Source organism: Nomascus leucogenys, chromosome 2 (assembly GCF_006542625.1).
Source record: "Nomascus leucogenys isolate Asia chromosome 2, Asia_NLE_v1, whole genome shotgun sequence".
In the NCBI taxonomy this organism is placed as follows: Eukaryota; Metazoa; Chordata; class Mammalia; order Primates; family Hylobatidae; genus Nomascus; species Nomascus leucogenys.
In genome coordinates this window covers 120,971,708-120,993,590 of record NC_044382.1, presented here as the reverse complement: position 1 = coordinate 120,993,590, position 21,883 = coordinate 120,971,708, and the positions used below count along the sequence as shown (strand labels likewise).

Below are 21,883 nucleotides of genomic sequence, written 5' to 3'. Positions count from 1 at the left end.
CCAAACCATATAAAATCTTAAATAAAGGCTAAGCAAATTTAAATTAGAAGTAGAAAGGAACAAGAATGGTTGAGGTTTCAATGTGACTTGAATTAGTAAGCTGTGTTTCTTTGCATTTTCCACGTCATCGTTTGAAAAATCTGAGGAAAACTGTAGACTTGATAAAGTGAGCCCTGTGCTTGCAATTTTGCATATAAATTCAGAAAGTCAGTTCCAGGAGAAACTGAAGCTCATCCTCCGGTCCAGGTGAGGAGAAACTCTTCTGCCTTACGCCAGTCCCTCAAGCTTGCCTGATAACAAGAGTCAGCTGGGGCACTTGTTAAACTGCAGTTCCTGGGTCTCAACCCAAACCTACTGAGTCAGAAGCCAGAGAAAATATCTGGTAATGCTGTTACCGGAAAATATTACCGATCCAGACCCCAAGAGAGGGTTCTTGGATCTTGTGCAAGAAAGAATTCAGGGCAAGTCCACAGAGTAAAATGAAAGCAAGTTTAGGAGGAAAGTAAAGGAAAAGAATGGCTACTCCATAGACAGAGCAGCCTCGGGGGCTGCTGGTTGCGCATTTTTATGATTACTTTTTGATAGTACGCTAAACAAGGGGTGGATTATTCATACCTCCCCTTTTAGACGTTATAGGGTAACTTCCTGATGTTGCCATGGCATTTGTAAACTGTTGTGGCGCTGGTGAGAGTGTAGCAGTGAGGATGATTAGAGGTCATTCTTGTGGCTGTCTTGGGTTTGCTGTTTTGGCTGGCTTCTTTACTGCAATCTGTTTTATCAGCAAGGTCTTTATGACCTGTATTTTGTGCTGACCTCCTATCTCATCCTGTGACTTAGAATGCCTTCACCATCTGGGAATGCAGCCCAGTGGGTCTTAGCCTCATTTTTACCTAACTCCTATTTAAGATGGAGTTGCTCTGGTTCACATGCCTCTGACAGCATTAAACAATTGCTCTAGAGCAGCACTGTCCGCTAGTGATATAATATGATCCACAAATGCAAGGCATGTATGTAATTTTAAATTTTCTAGTAGCCCCATGAAAAAAGTAGAGACACACAGGAAATTAATTTTAATAACAATGTTACCCAGTATGTCCAAAATATCTCAACATGGAATCAGTATCTTTTTTTTTTTTTTTTTTTTGAGACAGAGTTTCACTCTTGTTGTCCAGGTTGGAGTGCAATGGCGCGATCTCGGCTCACTGCAACCTCCGCCTCCCAGGTTCAAGCAATTCTCCTGCCTCAGTCTCCCAAGTAGCTGAGATTACAGGCATGCGTCACCACACCTGGCTAATTCTGTATTTAGTAGAGACGGAGTTTCTCCAGGTTGGTCAGGCTGGTCTTGAACTCCCGAAATCAGGTGATCCGCCAGCCCCAGCCTCCCAAAGTGCTGGGATTACAGGCATGAGCCACCACGCCTGGCCCCTGTAATCAGTATTTTTTAAACTAAATAGACATTTTACTTTTTTGTGTGTTATCATGAAAACAGATCAACCAACCCAAATTTTAGGTTTAAGTTTACAGTTTGGCCTCGTCTTTGCATCTTGAAATAAATGAGCATCATAGTTCTTTCCTGGGGTTTCTCCCAGCAGTTCACTCCCATTCCCTTCTGAAGGCCAGGCAGTTCTGAGCTCCCAGCAATGGCTACTCCCCACCCCTGCGCCACAACCCTAAGCTGGGGTTGGCCTGGGTCTGAGAGACTCTCTCCTGCCCTTCTGGGGTTCTGTCCTCCTTTGGAGCCTGCCAGATCCAGAAAGTTCCCTCTGGTCCCCTGAGGGCCGGAGTGCTGGGGAAGGAAGCCTTTTGTCTTGTGGAAGGGCTGGGATTCCCAGTCTCCCTGTTCGCTGACTGCTCTAGGTAGCATCCCAGAGTTTTTTGTTGTGAATTTCTTATTGAGTTTGTGGTTACATTTTTAACTCTTCAGGTTTTTTTTTTTTCCTTTTACACTATTAATCAACATTAGAATGAAAGATAAAGGGCTCTAAATGGTAATAAAATGTAGGGCAAAAAACCCTTCCCTGCTCTTTTTAGCTGGAGGGAAGCAGGAGTCCCTGGCTTCCTTCTGCTGGAGGAGGGCTGCTGGGAAGGCCGAGGAGGTGTTGGGGGGCGGGTGGGGAGGAAGGGAGCCCCCCTCCTGCAACACCATCCTCACTGCTGGTAGAAAGTGCTGCCACTGTCCAATGCTGGGAGGAAATGCAGCCAGATCCGAGATGTCCAGGAGGCTGCTAGGGCCCAGGAGAAACACACAATCCTTCCAGCTTAGCAGAGGCGGGTAGGAGGACTTACTGAAAAATGAGTTCTGGGCTGAGGGCTGGTTGCTAGACTTTCCTTAAAGATCCTGCCCCTTCCATCCTCTCTCCCAAAAGCAGGCCTGGATTTTATGTTGTAATTCCTTTCTTCATTGATCAGTTTGGAGAGCTTGACTTACCCTCATAGTAGCTAAAGGCAGAAATGTAAAAGATTAGATATATGAAAAGCCAGGAAAGGAGAACCAGGGTCTGAACCATTTGGGCACCAGAAAGGAGCCTTCTACCCCGAGGTCACATTCCCATGCCGTTCCTACATGACTCTTAACTCGCACTTTACACAAAACATACAGAATTGTAAAAATATCTGGCAATGCAAAAGTGAGTGAAGTAGAAAATGAAAGCCTCCCATCAACCCCCTTCATGAGTTAAGCATTGTTGAGTTTGTGTTTCATCTTCTAGTCTCTTATTACAGTGTCAGATATTCACTCAGCTTTACAGTTTTTGCAAAAATGGCATCTTTAGAACTCACCTCTTTTGCTTAATGTATCAGATATCCGTCCCTGCCAGTGCATGACCATCTGGTTTTTTTGTTTGTCTGTTTTGAGATGGTCTCACTCTGTCACCCAAGCTGGAGTGCAGTGGCAGGATCATGGCTCACTGGTCTTGACCTCCTGGACTCAAGCGATCCTCCCAACTTAGCCTCCTGAGTAGCTTGGACTACAGGTATGACCCACCATATCTGGCTAAGTTTTATATTTTTTGTAGAGACAGGGTTTCACCATGTTGCCCAGGCTGGTCTTGAATTTCTGAGCTCAAGTAATCCACACTCCTCGGCCTCCTAAAGTGCTGAGATTACAGGCATGAGTCACTGCCCCCAGCCCTCCATCTGCATTTTAAAAATATTTTTCAAGCAGAGCATTTCAGTAGCATGGGTAGGCCGTGATTAACCAGTTCCCTGGTTATTAGGCATTATTGTAACCAGTGCCTAAGTGAATCCAAATATAAGTGATGTATCTTTAAGAACTTGTGCTCCTGGTTATCTCTGTAAAATCAATTCCTAGAAGTCAAGTTGCTTAGTCAAGGGGCATGTTCATTTATTATTTTGCTAGATCCTACGCAACTGTCTTATAAATTAATAATGCAAATTTACATTCTACACACAGTGAGTCCTTTTTAGAGGAATTCCTTCCCTAAATCCTGGTTTCTTAATATATCCCTAAGAATCAAATACATTACCTTCAGTGAGTTGTTCTAAAGCTGTTTTAACAGTCACTACAAGCAGTCACCCAGGCACGGTGCTCAGCACTGGGGGTGCATTGGGGAACCAAACTAAGTCAAGTCTTTGCCATTCTAGAACCCAACACAACCATGGGGGAGCCTCATGGCTCCAGCACGTAATACAGTGACACAGTGTTGAGTGTGATAGTAAGTGGAGTAACACTGTGCATGTGATAGAGGGATCTTGGAAGGGAGTCAGAGTAGTCAGGAAGGCTTTGATTCGTGTTTCCCTGCTGGGTCTCTTGGGAATTAGAGGAAGGCAATGAGCTGACTGGACACTGGAAACCTCCCTGAACTGACTCTAATTAGCTTGGGTTACCAAAGTAGTAGAGGATCCACAGAACTTGAAGCTGCTTTGCCTGTGGAGGACAGGTAGTCAAAAGTGCAAATGTAATTTCATGGGAAGTAAGGACGCTTAAAATGAAGAGAGTATCATATCTACTCCCTCTACCAATTTTTTTTGTTTTTGGCAAGGTGGGATCATGTTGGTCTCAATGAGTGGGGACCTGCTCAAGGCAGGTTGCTGAATCTGAGTGGTTCAGGAGATACTTAGGACACTTGAAAAAGAAGGGGATGGAGACTGAGACGGGGGTTTGTGGTCAGGCTGCACTCATTGTTGAGGATCTGGTATGCCAGTAGTAGAAAGGAACTTCTAGGTTAGCTAGAAGACTAGAAACAGAAATTCCTGTCTTGTTTCTTTGAGACATAAGATCTTTAAAAAGCCCTTGTCATTGAAGAAATGGGCTTAAATCTGCATTTGAGAATGAATTCATTCGAGTGACAGCAGCGCTGTTGGGCCCTTTAGTATCTTTTCTCTCCCTTTAGGCTTTGCAAGCTAAACCCTCCTCTTCCTGTCACCACTTCCCAGGTAGTGGGCACCTCCAGCATCATCTCAAACTACTCCTGGCATATTTTGTGTCTCTTTGATACAGAGAAAAGAAGTTGAAGGCCAGAGTTCAAGAGCTGGTGAGTGCCTTGGAGAGACTCACCAAGAGCAGTGAAATCCGACATCAGCAATCCGCAGAGTTCGTGAATGATCTAAAGCGGGCCAACAGGTAAAAATCTCCCTATACCCAGCCCCCACCGCCCTCCACCTGTGGTACTTGGATTGACACCCCGCATGTAGACACAGCACCAGGAATGGACATTTCCCTAACTCTTGAGAACTAACTCTAGAGAGTGGGTGAGTCCCTACCTGGTGCTCTAAGAGCCTGGTCTTCCTTAGAGTGGCATCTCCCAAGATGTTCTGTGGAAACTAAGAAATGCTCAGTAACAACATCCTTTGGCCAAATGTAGCATACTGTGGTATATGCCTCCTGATATTATGTATCTTAAAGGTTCTGGGAAGTCATACAATAAAAAATCTGTTTAAGCCAGTATTTTCCAAACAAAATTAGCTATGGAATTTATTTGAGCAACACAATATCCACTGGAAAACTTTGGGAAATACTGCTCTAAGACTGGGCTCAGGACTCTTCTCTATAAAAAACGGAGGACCTCAAAGAGCTTTTGTTCCTGTAAGTTTTATTTATTGATACTTCTCATGTTAGAAACTAAAACCAAGATAAATTCTTTAAAGTTTTCATTATTTACAAAAAAAATGGCATTTTTATGAAAAACTATTTTCCAATAAATAATTAGAAAAGTGGCACTGGTCTTGCAAGTCTGCAAATCTTTAATGTCTGGCTTAATAGAAGACAGCTAGGTTCTCAACGTTTGCTTCTGCAGTCAACATTATGTGGATGTATATTGAGAACACCTGGCATCATCCAGCTCTATAGTTGGAAATAAAAGCTCAAGACCTCACAGACCTCCTGAATGGGTTTTACAAATCCCTGGGGTGAGTCCTCAGACTATCTGGGAGAACTGCAGCTGTAAGGGTAATGACTGTACATGTAATAGACTTACCTGGGCTCACTGTATACCCTCACCACCAGGCTGTGGTGGAGCAGTTCAAAGGCCTATATATTCCATGTTTGGCTTTGCAGCATTGGCTTATGGCCTAATTTAATATTCTGAGTCCCACCAGCCCAAAGCATAAAGGGAAGCTGGAACAAGAACAACCTGTCTGCTGTCATCCCAGGTGTGGTCACTCTGATTGCAGTGTCTTAGGAATACTCTCCTGTAAAATACACTTGACTTTGTTGCAAGCAACCATGGAGCAACAAATAGACCCACTATTTGTATTTATCCATTTTGGACTTGGCCAATTTGGATTGTTGGTTTGACTCTTAGAACCCCTTCTAATATGTGAGAGTGACCAGCCTCTAGCAATCCAGCTGGATTCATCAGGGTTAAGCCAGTAGGTGACTGGCCGTTGAGTGTTGACATCCTGGTGCTGTCCCTCCTCTGACCACTAGATTTCAGATTCGTACTGAAGAGGATGAGTGATCTTTCTTCAGAGCAGTGCTCACTAGACCTGGTTATCCAGTGGACAGGATGGTTTGTCACAATGCTACTTAGGATGAATCTTCATACCAATTTCCCTTCATTCCCACCTAGCAACCTGGTGGCTGCCTATGAGAAAGCGAAGAAAAAGCATCAAAACAAACTGAAGAAGTTAGAGTCGCAGATGATGGCCATGGTGGAGAGACATGAGACCCAAGTGAGGATGCTCAAGCAAAGAATAGCTCTGCTGGAGGAGGAGAACTCCAGACCACACACCAATGAAACTTCGCTTTAATCAGCACTCATGCACCGGAGTTCTGCCCATGGGAAGTAAACTGCAGCAGGCCACTGAGGACAGAAGGGCCCATGTACTTGTTGGGAGGAGGAAGAAAGGGAAGGCTGGCAGGTAGGTCGGCACTTGGACAATGGAGTGCCCCAACTCAGCCCTTGGGGTGATTGGCCATGGTGACACTGTGGACTGTATCCAGAGGTGCTCACTCTTCCCTCCCGGGCCCACAACAGCGTGTAAACACATGTTCTGTGCCTGCTCGGCACAACCTCATTTCTACTTTCAGCACTCTCTCCCTCCTCTTCTAGTCTGGCGGCTGTGCATCAGTGGGATCCCAGGCATTTGTTTCTGTAAGATTCTCCATCGTATCCTCTTTTTGGAAGATGGTGGGCTCATCTTCTAGGATCTTGTTTCTCCTCTTTCCTCCTGCTTCATGGGAAAACAGACCTGTGTGTGCCTCCTGCATTTAAAAGGACTGTTGATTTGTTTACTACAGCAAGGCTTTGGTTTTCAAGTCCTGGGTCTCAACTTTAAGATAGAGGCGGTCATAAGAGGTGTTGTCTGGGAGTTATAGGTCATGGGAAGAGCGTAGACAGGTGTTATTTACAGTCCCAGATACACTAAAGTTACAAAAACAGACCACCACTAGGACTGTGCCTCAACAATTTTGTATGGACAGAATAAAAACTTCCTTCAACCTTCATTTTGGAGGCAGGGCTGGGAAGGGAGCGCTCTCTTGATTCTGGGATTTCTCCCTCTCAGTGGAGCCTTATTAATATCTAAGACTCAGAGCTGAGAATCTTTTTGATACCTGTAGTGGAACTAAAATTTTGTCAGGGGTTTCTTCAAGAGCTGAGAAACATTATTAGTACTTCCTGCCCCAGGGCACTACATAATTGCTGTTCTGCTGAATCAAATATCTTCCACATGGGTACATTTGTAGCTCTGGACCTGTCTCTACCTAAGGACATTAGAGATACTGAACATTTTGCAAAACTTATGCCTACTTAAGAGTGCTGTGTAACCCCCAGTTCAAGACGTAGCTCCTGTTGTCATGACGCGGACAGGGTGAGGGAATGGTAGTTAAGGCTTTTTTGCCCCCAGATACATGGTGATGGTTAGCAATGGTGCTTAAGAGGTTAAATTTCAAGCAAAATGCTCACAGGGCTAGGCAGGACCAAAGTAACTGAATTCTTTCAGGAAGGTCTTCTATCTATCTTAAAACAAATTCATTATTCTTTTTCAGTTTTACCTCTTCTCTCTCAGTTCTACACTGATACACTTGAAGGACCATTTACTGTTTTTTTTCTGTAGCACCAGAGAATCCATCCAAAGTTTCCTATGAAAAATGTGTTCCAGTGCCACAGCTGACTACAAATTGAAGTTGATGAGGTTTCTGCATAGTCTTTATGTCCATGAGCTACGGGTGGGTCTATTTTCAGAGCATGATACAAATTCCACAGCCTTCTGTTCACTGGAGGATACTCCAGCCACCAATTCGGAGGGCAGACAGTTCTATCCTAAAAGCAACCACCGAGAGGCCAGCAGTGAGGCTGCCCATCTCCAAAACAAAACAAAAAATCAACTGGTATTAGTCTAGAAGGACCAGCTTTGGGAGCAGTGAGGCTGCCCATCTCCAAAACAAAACATCAACTGGTATTAGTCTAGAAGGACCAGCTTTGGGGTGCTTTGATCACTATGAAAATGTTCACTGGTTTCTATCATTTGGTGAAAATCAGTTCCTGTGATTTTTTTTTTTTTTTTTTTTTTTTGAGACGGAGTTTAATCATTACCCAGGCTGAAGTGCAATGGCATGATCTTGGCTCACTGCAACCTCTGCCTCCCAAGTTCAAGCAATTCTCCTGCCTCAGCCTCCTGAGTAGCTGGAATTACAGGCGCCCGCCACCATACCCAGCTAATTTTTGGTATTTTTAGTAGAGACAGGGTTTCGCCATGTTGGCCAGGCTGGTCTCGAACTCCTGACCACTGATCCACCCACCTCGGCCTCCCAAAGTGCTGGGATTACAGGCATGAGCCAATGTGCCTGGCTATTCCTGTGATTTTTAAAAATTTTTCACTGTTAGTATAAAGTTGCATTTTGTCATGAGGAAAATGTTTTGGCTGAAAAACATACGCCAAAAAAAAAAATCAGTTTTCACCATTTTTCCAGCTTGCCTAGGGAAACGTCCTCCCCTGAGCAAAGTGGGATGTGCATGGCTCTTTTGTGATTAAGCAGGCATCAAATGAGCAGTTTTCATTTTCACTGACACAGAAACATGTGGCTGAAGCAGGAATAAAATCCTGCCTACTGACTTCTGTCTCCATTCTTGCTCCAGGTAAAATCAGAGAACCTCCCCTTCTTGGCCCTTTAATTCCCCCAGGCAGAGGCGGCTTCAGCTCCTCTGTTAAGGGCCCCAGTTTTACTCATCCTATCTGACCTTGGTTTGAGTTTAGTACTTTCAAATATGTGACGATTTGGGTAAAAACTATTTTGCAGGCAAAAAAGTGTTAATTAATTTTATAAATATGTATAATAAAAAAGCTATAAAAGTTTTTCCTTTCCTTGTATTTTTCAAATACTCCCCCAAGACACAATCCTTGAAGGTGAACTAGGTGGCACTTGATTATGCTAATTGTGGGAGCTACTGAACTATACTGATTGATTAAATTAAATGCTTGCAGGTGCCTGGGTAATTTTCCTTTGTGTATAACCTGGCTCTACCTGAATTTTTCTCTAACAAACATCTCCATTGAGGGTAAACAAACAGTGATCTTGATTCTAATTTATATGAGGTTAAAAACCTTCAGATTTCATATTTTGAATTGTTCTCCCTAGTTTCCTCAGTGGTTACCCCCTTTTAGTCAGTAACCATCTCTGTTCAGAATTCAGTCTTTGGCTTTTGAAGAAATGGGCACAGAGCAAAAGGACCCATTTCACAGTTCCCTTGGAATGTATTTCCCATTGTTGGACTGAGGCAAACAAAACCAACTGTGCAAATCACAAGCAAAAGAGACTTCTGTCCATAGTTGGAGTGCCATCATCAGTATGAGCTTACCAGCTACAAAACCTGTCATGGACTGGGGAACAGTATGATTCCTTATTGAAACTTTCATCATTCTCATCAGCTGGCTTGTCAGCTTTCTGAAGTTAATATCCATGCGGCCTGAAACAAATGTTTAACTAGCACTTAACTTTTAAAATTAATTGCCTAATTCTCCTTTCAGATGCATGCACTAAGTCTTCTCTGAACCTGCAGCAATATTTTAGAGGGACCTCAGAAAGTTCTAAGTCAGAGCCTTGACATTCTACTCCAAAAGGAAGTCCAAATTAGAGCCTATAGGCTTTTTCTTAAAAGCTGTTAAGGAGTAGTAAGAAAGTCACCACTCTAAGGAAAACATGAAACTATCTGAAAGTCTTCTGGTTCCTAATTGGATACAGATTAGATTATTTTAAATGAAAAAAAAGTGCCCTGTAGTTACCCGATCAAGATTGGACTGCCTGTGTCACTGGCATGAATTAAAGAACCTCCATAGTTGCCTGTTCCCTTCTGAAGGTGTTCCTATGGCCCACAAGAATTATCCAGCAATCACTTTTTGTCTATCAATCAGTCAACCTTAATAGCTCTCAAGAGTTTGGATTATCAAGCTTTAAATAAAGTGATATCAAGATGACTATAAAAAAATAAACATTTCTGAAAGTGTCCCTTCCTCCATAAGGCTTTAAACCATTTGCAAATTCTTAATTGGGAGTATGTCCCAATCATTCTGTTAAACTATTTACAGCTCCACCTACTTCTAGATTCAGCAAACAGAACTACTAGTTAGAGTATTTTGACAGCCAAAATAGTAAGAAAGAGACTTCTGTAACGGTTGAGATTTCTGCACTGACCTTAATTAGGGTGCCGCCATAGGGTTACCAAAGTTTTTAGTGAGGGCTGGGGAGGTGGAGCATAAGTGACATTTTTTTTCTGCAGAAGGTGATGGCTTTGTAGAACACTGTAAAATTTTTCAGGAAAACATACAGCAATTTTTCTTATCCAGTGGGAACAGCCTATTTGACAAGGAATGATACAAGTTTGATTTACCTTTGAGCACTCTTACAGAGTTTATAGATGAGGCGTAACTGGTTACAAAACAAAAATTACGCCTTCACTATCCAGTTCTTAAAGTTTATCCACATCCTACAAATCTTATGTTTATATAGGTCAGGTTAAAGTAAGCTCCAAACTTGTGCCCTTCAGAAGTATCTCGTGTTTCACACACCTGAAATTACTCTAACTTAATACATTTGTATTCTCTAAGAAATAATGCTGACTGCTGTCACCACAGCATCACTGATCTCTCAGTGGCTGTTAAAATATAAACAAGTGGAAAAAAAGTATACAAGTTGATAGCAGCTGTTCACGTATTCTTGTTTTGCTAATACCTGTGTAGAGAAAGACAGTTTCACATGCAGATCACCATACATTTTTGCTTAAAGGTTACACTGGGTAAATTCTTTATCAAATTACATCTGGATGAGATTTTGCATGTGACCAAGAGGAAGAAATCATTCAGTCCCAGAAACACCAACTGCTGTGAAAAACCACATCCTTGACTAGTACTTCATCTTTCCACAGTCATTCATCTGCTAATCAGGTGAAATATCAGCTCAGCAGAACAAAGCAAGTTATATACAAATTTCCCCCACATTCACACTGATGCCATACTTAGTAATTCTGGCTCTATCATTCACTTTTGCACTTTTTGCAAATCAAGTTCATGTGGAAAAATGTTCTGTTTGTAGAACTCATAGTATTCACTTATAGTGCTCATGTCAGGAATGGCAAGTGAGTAAGAGCCCCTGATAATCTGCTTTTGTTTGAACCTAATGCAAAGATAATAAAACGTGTCCACTTCTTTCCTAGTTCAAATCAGTTTTTAGACATCTTATCAAGACTTATTTACTTTGCATGAGATTTGTTTCCTATTATTTGAATATGTGCTATACCCTTGAATTAGAAAAACTTGCCTGAATGTATTGTCAGTTATTAAAGCACATGTGACTAAGTTTGCATTTGTCAGTATTGTTCTGTTTGTACTGAGTCTCATTTTAAAATTGCTACTTAACACTGTACTATACCTTGTAATTTTTAGATTCTTCACTTGTATTCTTTAAATGTTTCCAGATGCCTTTAGTTTTAGCTGCTGTAAAATAGCTACTTTGCATTATTTGATATAGAATTGTTTTTTAAAAACTCCATTTATTTATACAGAGACATTTATAATATTTTACAAACATTCTTATATTCTGAATAAATATTTCTAATTCCACGGTGTACCTTACTGTGTTATTTAAAGGGTAAGGCTATCCTTCTGTAGAAATGTTTGTTTGTCATACAGGCAAATAGCAAATCCACGATGCTTACATGAAATCAAGAGCCCTAGTCAAAGCAAGGTGGCTAGAAGACTATTATTAGATCAAAATGGCCAAAAAACCCTCATAGCCCATTTTTAGTTGGCTTTTTAAAATTTGGCATATTGAAGAAAGTCTTTTCTCCTCTTAAAGATCATTTAAAAAGGGAATGTAATCAAGGACTGGAAATGCAAGGAAGTCATATAGGACAACAAGATGGCAAGCGGTTTTGCAACACATCTGTTAGAGAAAGATTACAATGTACACAAGTTTTCACTATGGAAGCAAAGTAACTTTGACAGTAAGTATAACACCTTAGTCACTCTCCTCCTGAAAATTTAAAATAAAAGCTACTATCATATAGCTGAGGTCTCTAATGGAAAAGAATGTATTTCTTTCCCCCTTGAGATCCAAAATTAAGTATTCCTATTGCAAAACCTGATTCTAGCACAAACTTACGAATTGCTGGATTTTAAATATCTAATGAATTCACATCTCAAGCCCTACACTATAATCTTGCTTTAAAACAACAAACTTAATTGTTTGAGGTATTTTCATTTTTGCAGAGACTCTCTACAATATTTCTTCCCGGGGGGTGTTTTTTTTTTTTTTTTTTGTTTTTGGTGTTTTTTTTTTTTTTTCCAGAGTCTTGCTCTGTTCACCCAGGCTGGAGTGCAGTGGCGCGATCTCAGCTCACTGCAACCTCCGCCTCCCGGGGTCAAGAGATTCTCCTGCCTCAGTCTCCCAAGTAGCTGGGACTACAGACACGCACCACCATGCCCAGCTAATTTTTGTATTTTTAGTTTCACCATGTTGGTCAGGCTGGTCTCGAACTCCTGACCTCGTGATCCACCCGACTCGGCCTACCAAAGTGCTGGGATTACAGGTGTGAGCCACTGTGCCCAGCTTCTTCCTGTTATATAAACATACTTTTATCATGTTCATCTCATACTTGCTTGCCATTTTTATTGGTCCAAAGAAACAGCAACCACAATGAGTAACTCAGAACCTACAATAATAAGTAACAGTAGCAGAAAACCAGGCTAAGGTGGTAACTAAAACTGCCCAAGCAGCCAATTTTATTGATAGTACATTACAAACAATCTAACACAATGATGTTTTACGGAAAGCCAGTATCTGAACAACCTTCCATCATTCAAATTGTATTTTGTACGATTAAAAGGCTTTTAGTTTCTAACCTATTATTTACATCAAAAAGCTTTCAAAAAGTTAGAGCATAACTGTTAAGACATAGGATTTTGTTCATTTTCTCAGTGGAGAGTACAGAGTACAGCTGACATTCTAGTGGGTCTTTGGAAGTACAGTAATCCTGCAGACATTTAAACTCTAATTCACAAACATGAAACACTGGAAATCCTTTGATAGTCATACCCAACAATACAGGTAAAGTCGATCTTTATCCTTTCGTTAACACTGAGGGAAAAAGACAAAGTTGCTGTTCAACTACAACAACATAAATCTAGAAACAAAATAAAACCTGTTCTAAATGTTTCAGTTCTTATAACAAGGTGAACACTACCGGTGTTTTGGGGTTCCTTTTCTGCTATCAGTAAATGTTTGACGATTTCCAAAAGAGCACCAAGAACTCTATACTACCATGAACAGAATCCCTTGAAGTAGGTTTACTTACAGTCTTTCTCCAAGCCTTAAAATGCCCTATTAAGGTAAAATAAAACACTGTTATAATCTAGGCAAAAATTAAAGGTTGAATCATTCCACATAAGACAAAAATAATTACTAAAGAAATAGAGTTCACAAATCTACTTGGTTATCACATTTACTCTAAAGTCCGGTTTTTTCATTGGCCATAATATATTTAGTGAAACATTTCCTCAGTTTTTGTCTACCAGCAAAAGGTCTCAAATAATTTGCTTAACGTAACTCAGCATAAATATCTTCACCTTTTTCCGACTAAAACTTACTCCCAAATTGGTTTAAGACTATCTATCTTCCATTAACATCTTTAAAGCATAATGTAAAAAGCCACATCAAGTCTTGTTTTGGAAATAGGCACAGTATTAAAAAGTCAAGTCTTACCCCTTTCCCATCCAAACTAATCTGTATGCTCTATTTTGGTTAGACAAAAGACAATCTTATTAAGAGAACTTCACTTAAAAATGCTAATGCATGAACTATAATTCCGTTTATTTTATTCTGAAATGAGATTGTTTTTAAATTTTTATTAAAGCTAACAGATAAAAGTCTGAATTGTACATGGATCTAGGATAAGTCAATAATTACCAAGGATGATTTTTTAAAAGTACTATAAGGTATTAAGCTAATAAGCAAACTTCAAAACAATTATTTTTTAAAAATGGACATAAAGCAAAATAGTTCATGGTTTTATTGTCCTTCCCTATTTTTGTTACTGAAGAAAAAGTTTCTAGTATTTATAAAATGGAAGTCAGGTTAGCTGTCTCCTGTCCTAACTCTAAAGTGAAATATGACCAAAGAACTTTAAGACTCATTTCTCTGGACATTTGCATTTAACGTTAAATGATTACTTGTGCAACATCCTAACACAAACCTAAAAGGAACCAAAGAGACAGCAGTCCCCTAGAACAGTAGTGAAATGCACAAAGAAACTCTTAGCAGTATGTCTTCTGTGCTTTTCTGTCAGTGCATATCATATGTATGGCGCATAAAGAATACAAGTCTACTGTTACATGTTCCAAAAGCACTAACCCATCTAATCAACCAACTGCTGAAGAATTATCTTTCTAAATTTCATTCACAGTTGAGAACCTTTACTTTCATTTGCTGCCATCCACAGTCTATTCCTAAGTATCACAAAAGCATATGCCTGCCAATCTCTTAAAAAATGACAATGCAGACTTGCACTCAAAATGGAGCTACAGGTTTAGAACCTCAGATTCAATGAACTAAAAGGATAATACATTAAAACGTTAAATTTGACCTCAAATTCCACTATACTAAGGATGTTGCCTAACACCTCTCAAAGACTGAGGACCAGCAGAACACTGCCCATTTCACTCTAGAACCACACACAAGTCTGTTGTTCCCAAGCCAATGTGAAAGCTATAAGCATTGAGACTCAGAAGAGCACAGGGGTCCACAGATGACCCAAACATCATAAGTGCAATCACCTTCTCAGGAAGGAAAGATAAAATCACTGCTTGCAAGTCTGTGGCAGGTTTGTTATAGAGATGTAATATAAATTTAAAAAGATGGATTATTCTACAGAAGGGATAAGACACCAGGGAGAAAAAAAGGACTCAATGGACTTTTTCCTGGCCAGTCACACCAAGAAAAGGGATTAAGAAACAACAGGTCTTCAAATGGCACTAAACAAATAGTGGCCAATAACCCAAAAACCACCCAACCACCTGCAGGAAACCTTCCACCAAAAAGCAGAAAACACATATTCAGGGCCGCTGTCTTCTACTGGACTAAAAGACTGAAGTCTACTAAAGGTTAGGGTCCATGTGGAACAAGGTTACAAACACAGGCAATTGATTTCTGCATTCACTCTTCAGAGTACCTTTGACCAATACTACCCAACTAACGTAAGCACCTTGTGAAAGCTCATTCCTTTTAGGTTGGTGCCTTCAAGCTGCTAACATAGCTAGACCATACTCCTCTGCTAACCACAGAAGATCCAAGATAAATGGAATGTTTTTATTGGTGATTTCATTACTCTGATAACCCAGATTAAACATTTCATTATGAACAATTCTCAAGACCTCCATACTTTATCATAGTTTTTCTTTACACTTGTTTGTACTCAGCTGGTGGAGGTCAACCCTTTAAGCCCACTCCCATGCGTAAGAATAACTTTCACTCTTTTCCCTATTTACAGACTACTATTTCTAGTAAATGCTATTTGTCACAAGAAAGTTAGATGGAAAGGAATGAATCACCATTCAGGACAAATGTATAACCACCGTGATGGGACTGACACCACAGCAGATTATGGCTGTGTGTTCTGAGTTGTCTTCCTGTAAGAAAGCAGTGCACTCGAGTTTGACTGGAGTTCTACAGTATTACTACATGAAGGACCAGACTCCTCACCACTGGTCTTTAAAGTGAGAAAAATTACTTTAGATTCACTGGATTGCTTGGCAATCATACTTCGAAAAAATTCACTTTATCCAGGGCTAGAAAACACTCGATAATGGCGATACATATAGATTTATAGATATAGATATAGATATTCATATATATATGAATGACTACACTTAGGCCATGCAATGATCACATTTCTAGCCTGGAACATAATACAACACTCAAGTATTGATAAATACTCTAAAGTTTGTTTCTTATACTCTTTGCCCAGCAACTATAGCTATTCTTCTCCCTTCAGGACACTTTGATTCTATAACAATAATCTATCATATTTTTTTGAAACTGCAATCCAGAATCCTACTTTGAAAGCATGGGGCAAAGCCTGTACTGCCCATTTGCAATCTGCCATCTTTCTGACACAGGAGTACAGACTTCAAGAGCAACTCAATTCTAGGAAGCAAAAAGATGCTGAGAAAGCCCAACATAATCTCATTTTTAGAATTTTTGGCAACTAGACAAATGCACTTTAAAGTCTTAGGACATGATACAAAATAAGAAAGTCTACCTACACTTTACCAAGCTGTCAGGAGTACTGTCTGACAAAATTGTTTTTACTAACACTTGTTTACCTAGAGACAGGTATGTAAAGGATACCTTCAAACAAAATAGTTTGTCTTGCTTATTAATCTAAAGTTACAACAACACATATGAACCCCATCCCCCAGGCTAGAAAATAATCCAAGTCAAAATTACTAGGAAGAAAAGTTAATGAATCTGACTTTACTATAACTATGATTAACATACAACGAAAATACTGCCTCAGAAAATATAGAAACACAAAAGATGTCAATCAAAACAGTCTCAGGGAACAGGAAGGTCCACTGGTACAAAAATAAAGATAAAAAGCCAAGAGAGACCACCCTGACCAACACGGAGAAACCCCATCTCTGCTAAAAATACAGAATTAGCCAGGCGTGGTGGCGCATGCCTGTAATCCCAGCTACTTGGGAGGCTGAGGCAGGAGAATCGCTTGAACCCGGGAGGCGGAGGTTGCGGTGAGCCGAGATTGCACCACTGCACTCCAGCCTGGACAACAAGAGTGTAATTCCGTCTCAAAAAAAAAAAAAAAAAAAAAAAAAAAAAAAAAAAAAAAAAAGCCGAGAGGGTATTGTGTTAAGAAAAGTAACTTGGCAAAATGTCTAATTTTTATAATTAACTTTGCTCTCCTTACCGTTTAACTGTTGGAGATGAAAAAAGAAAGGACGAGAAGTAGGTCCATGAGAGAATAGGTAGTGAAATGTTTTTAATGCACACATGCACTCAGACCTTAACTTTTCTATAGGACACAATATGGTGACTTTTATAGAAGAATCTAATTCCTACAGTAGGAGGCTGTTATTTACTTAGATTTGAATTCCTTTTATTTGACATTACATACAAATTACTAAAGCCTTCAAAAGGAAAAGTACCAACTCAATCTTATAGCATAAAATTACTTTCATTATATGTCTTCATTAGCTATACTAATTGATATTTAATAGAAAAATAAGGATATTCAAAGCTCAGAACAGCAAGTAGTAACCACAATTCCTTTGACAGCATTGGGAGACTTTCCTTTATACATGAATACAAAAATCCAACTTCATTTTCCAACATCTTTAATCAAATTTCACTCACACTTATATAAGTTCTATTAGGTTCTCAGGCCTCTCCAAATGCTCATGTCTCAGGAGGGTATCACTATTTGAAATCCTAAACCATTCATTTGCTACTTCTTAACAAAAATTTTTGAAAAGCATGTAAACCACACCCTTATCTTTTGGATTACAATGGTTAGGTACAAAAACAATTCATTTAGCATCTTATAAACCATTAAAGTTATACATAAAAGCACCTACAAATTTTTTAAAAATAAAAGATTCACAGTGCACTGCACGTTGGAACATATAAGGTTGGAACGTAACATTTAAAAAGTGAATTCCAAGACCTATATCTCTCTCAAAGACATAAAACATAATGAAGCAAACCAACTACTCTTCTCATCTAGCGTCTTAAAATGCAGCACTCAGTAGAAGTAAATTATTGCATATTCAGCATACTCCTTTATCACTTGATTTCCTCAAACCATACTAAAATTTCTCAAAGGAGAAATCCAGTTCGCTAAGCACGGCCTTTCTCAAGGTAACCTGAACACTGAGAAACTATTACCCAGGTTTGAGGGAATAAGTAGAGTAGATGTACCTAAAACAAGTACATCCAACTTAAATATTTTCTGCATAGTTAAGTCACATCACACACATAAACCTTAACTCACACCTTTTAACATTTTTTTAACCTCAAACTTTGAGGAGAGCTAAAAGCCTGAAGTTATCATAATCGCATCCCAACAATACCCTTATATTTTGTTCCACAGTGCATTAAATAAAGCAGCGCAACAGCAATAACATTTAACCATAGTTAAACTACTGTAATCACAAAGATAATTTGTTGGTTCTTGAAAAGGCTCAACACCATTAGAGGCCATACTTCCGGTAACTAACTAATCTCTTTTGCTTCAGTATTGAGAGCTGAAAAATCCAACTCTACAGGCACCAGCAAGACTGGCCAAAGTATGCACTTAAAAAGAAAAAAAAAAAAAAACAAACACACACATACCAAAAAAAAAACAGTAAAAGTTAAATGGTTTCCAGAAGACAATAAATGAGTGAAAATTATTCATCTGCCAGGCAAACTACATTTTCACTCCTTTAACAAGTTAACAGAAGTCTGGAATGCTGGGACCAACTATAAATATGGCTCAAAGAGACCCAAGCAAAGCAGCCGTATTTCTGAAAAGAACAGTAAAAGCTTCCAAACACAATCATATAATGCATTAAAAAGCAAAGGTCACAGGATTCAAAAATTTGTCACATTAAAAGATGCAGGATTCTGAGTATCATAATTCTATGCACACTGCTTTAATTGTGAATTCTCCTGCTTAGCACCAAAAGGGTGACACTTTCATTAATAAATAGAATTTCTCCTTTAAAATCAAGCCATTTAAAAGCTAAAGCAAAGTACTACCAAGTGAATTCCTTAAATAGCCCTTCTTTTAAAAGTCCCATGAGGTTCAGTGAAACCCAATTAAATAGTCTACCTACACAGAATAAAGATTTCTACAGTAACATTTATAAGCAGAGAAGTATTTTGTGGATACCATTGTAAAAAAGGATTTTTAAAACCCACATGATAGATACACACACACACATATACTCAAACATCCCCTACTCCCTAGAAATTCCTTCAGTGAGGTCAGATGCAACCAAAACACTAAAGCCCCCTTAAAGCCCTGGTGATTGTCCTCAATTATAGCTGAAATCCTCCTTAAAATGGGCACTGCCATCCGTATTTGAATTTAAAAATCCTGAAGCAAAATACATTCCTAGGAGTGAGTTAGGTACGTTACTGTTATGTAACACATATACATAACATGTAACCTAGTGAAATGCTTTATTTGGACTTGGGTAAACTGCATACCCCTTCCCTTCTCGCTCCATCATCCAGGGGCTTAGCAGGCCAATAAAAGCATGTCAGTCTCTGCTACTATTGCAAATTGGAACCTAATATAACATCAGTTTCCAAAGTTCAATACTGGAGATGCAATGTAAAACCTAGTGATATCAGTTTTCCATACATATTTACACAGCTGGAATATAGAAGAAATTTCCACAAGAACAAAAGTCTACGAGACTAAAGGGTTGGAGGCAGGATAGTAAAAACATGACCCAAAGTAGCTGCTGGGTCCCAGCCTCCATGCTGTCTGCTACATTTCCTCCAGCAGTCTCACAGGTTTACTGACTGCATTTAACCACAGCTCAAAATCACAGCATTAACTCCCATCAACTCAAGCCCCTCCAGGCTACAGACTTTGTCCTTTTTAAGTGCTAAGAGTTCGTTTTGGACATGCACATTATATTCCAGAAGCTGCTCAATAAATCCTTTCACTGAAACTCCAGAGGAAGATTAGAGAGCCTCAGTGGTTAGAAGCAGAGAGAAGTACAAAATGCCACCAAAGTAGATCATCTGTAATCCTGATGAATGTGACATCTCAGCTCTTGTGTTCATTTAATAATTGGGCATTATTTTAAGTTTCTTTGAAAAACTCCAATATACTATTATTGCAATCACTGTAACAGGTAGATGCAGCATTCCCATTAACTTGGCTACTTGACAGTAACTCAATACATTATTTTCTTAACCAGAATACAAAATAAAACCCACAGTCACACAGAATAAATCCCCTCAAAGAAAGCAACTTAAACTTGTACTAAACACTGGAAAGGTAAATCTGTATAAAAGGTTATAACTGCATTTACAGTGCAAACTCGTGTTTCTTTCTACTCTCTCTTATAAACAGAAAATGTCTTCAGAAACATTGCCTCCCTGCATTTCTTTAAAACACCTGAGAAAGGTAAGGCTTGAGGAGACACCCACTCAAATGCAACAGGTCTCTGATCCTGGGACATTTACAATACATCTGCTGCTATCAAAGGTCCAAGATTTTCATTATAGCATTATGGTCAAACTTGAAACTCAAAAAGGCTCTGGATGAAAAGGGGAACTTGCAATGTCCATTACATGCCACGGGCTGTCCCTCGGTATGTTCTAGCAACTGGTCTTCATTGGAGCTAGGTAAGTCATATACAGCATCTGTTTAAAAAAATAAATAAATAAATAAATAAGCTCAGTAATCTCAGTAAGAAATCAAATACTGCCCTTTGCCTTTTGTTACAAAAGAATTAGTTTTGAGTATATATTTATCTTTCCAGACTCTAACCCTAAATAGAACCACCAAAATATGTATTTTCCTCTCCATAAACTGGTGGTCAACTGCATTTTCAATCTATTATTATTTCCACATATTCAACATCTTAATCTCAGCCATTAAGACCCTTGACATTCCTTTGCTTTCAAAATGAGCGTAACTTTACCTCCTATATGTGCTTTACCTACTATATGTGCATTCTGTTACAGAAAAATAAAGCTGGGGTTTACCAAGATTTCCAAGAATTTATCACCATAAAGAAAAATCTGGCCAGGCATGGTGACTTACACCTGTAATCCCAGCACTTTAGGAGGCCAAGGAGGGCAGATGACAAGGTCGGGAGTTCGAGACTAGCCTGGCCAAGATGGTGAAACCCCATCTCTACTAAAAATACAAAAATTAGCCAGGCATGGTGGCGCACGCCTGTAATCCCAGCTACTCAGAAGGCTGAGGCAGGAGAATGGCTTGAACCCAGGAGGCGGAGGTTGCAGTGAGCTGAGATCGTGCTGTTGCACTCCAGTCTGGGTAACACAGCAAGACTCCATCTCAAAAAACAAAAGATAAAAATAAGAAAAAAAAGAAAAATACAAATTTTCCAAATCATAGTACAACAAAACTCCAATTTATCTGGGCTTTTTTTTCCTCCCTTTTAAACAGATCAGGGACTTGACCAGAAAGTAGGTTTGGAATAGACATCAAGAAGCTGGGGCAGAAAAAAGTGTGAAATGAGGATGAGGCTTCCCAGGACATGAATCCTTTTATACCTCTCAAGACAACTCAAAATTTTATATATCCATATAATGCCCAACTAAGATCGATATACCAAGTTATAGTATGCTAGGTCTCATTCTGTTGCCCAAACTGGAGTACAGTGATAATCACAGCTCACTTCAGCCTCAACCTCCTGGGCTCAAGTGACCTTTTTGCCTCAGCCTCTTAAGTAGCTGGGACTACAGGTATGTGCCACCACACCTGGCTCATTTTTAATTTTTGTAGAGTCAAGAGTCTTGCTATGTTGCCCAGGCTGGCATGGTGTACCTTTTTTAATGTCCCTGAATATATGACTTTTAAAAGATTTCTGAATATATGTTAATTAGACTTCACTATCCACCTAACATGTCCCCACCACCCAAGGTGGCCAGAAAAAAATCCTATTAAGAGGACTTATACCCCCATAACTTCTCTATACTAAACTCTAATGAGGAGAAATAAAAGACCCTTCAATAAATGGTGCTGGGAAAACTGGATATCCACATGCAAAAGAACTGGATCCTTATACCAGACATAAAAATGAACTTGAAATGGATGAAAGACTTAAATGTAAGACCCGAAACTGTAGCATTCCTAGAAGAAAACACGGAAAAAAGCTCTCTGATGCCCATCTTCACAATGATTTTTTTTTTGGATATGACCCCAAAAGCACAGGTAACAAA

At 39.6% G+C, this 21,883-nt stretch overlaps 2 protein-coding genes across 2 annotated transcripts in view; one reads left to right on the top strand and one right to left on the bottom strand.

Annotated features, from left to right (window-relative positions):
- The window catches only part of MCC (MCC regulator of WNT signaling pathway), a 275,349-nt gene extending 267,744 nt beyond the window's left edge, over positions 1 to 7,605 (top strand). The window contains exons 16-17 of the mRNA XM_030817748.1: positions 4,460 to 4,582; positions 6,030 to 7,605. Coding sequence (XP_030673608.1) covers positions 4,460 to 4,582; positions 6,030 to 6,210 — 304 coding nt within the window. The 3' untranslated portion in view covers positions 6,211 to 7,605. The remainder of the gene's footprint in view (positions 1 to 4,459; positions 4,583 to 6,029) is intronic.
- A 5,038-nt stretch (positions 7,606 to 12,643) lies between these two features.
- DCP2 (decapping mRNA 2) overlaps positions 12,644 to 21,883 on the bottom strand; it is a 44,631-nt gene continuing 35,391 nt past the window's right edge. The window contains exon 11 of the mRNA XM_003259837.4: positions 12,644 to 20,335. Coding sequence (XP_003259885.1) covers positions 20,172 to 20,335 — 164 coding nt within the window. The 3' untranslated portion in view covers positions 12,644 to 20,171. The remainder of the gene's footprint in view (positions 20,336 to 21,883) is intronic.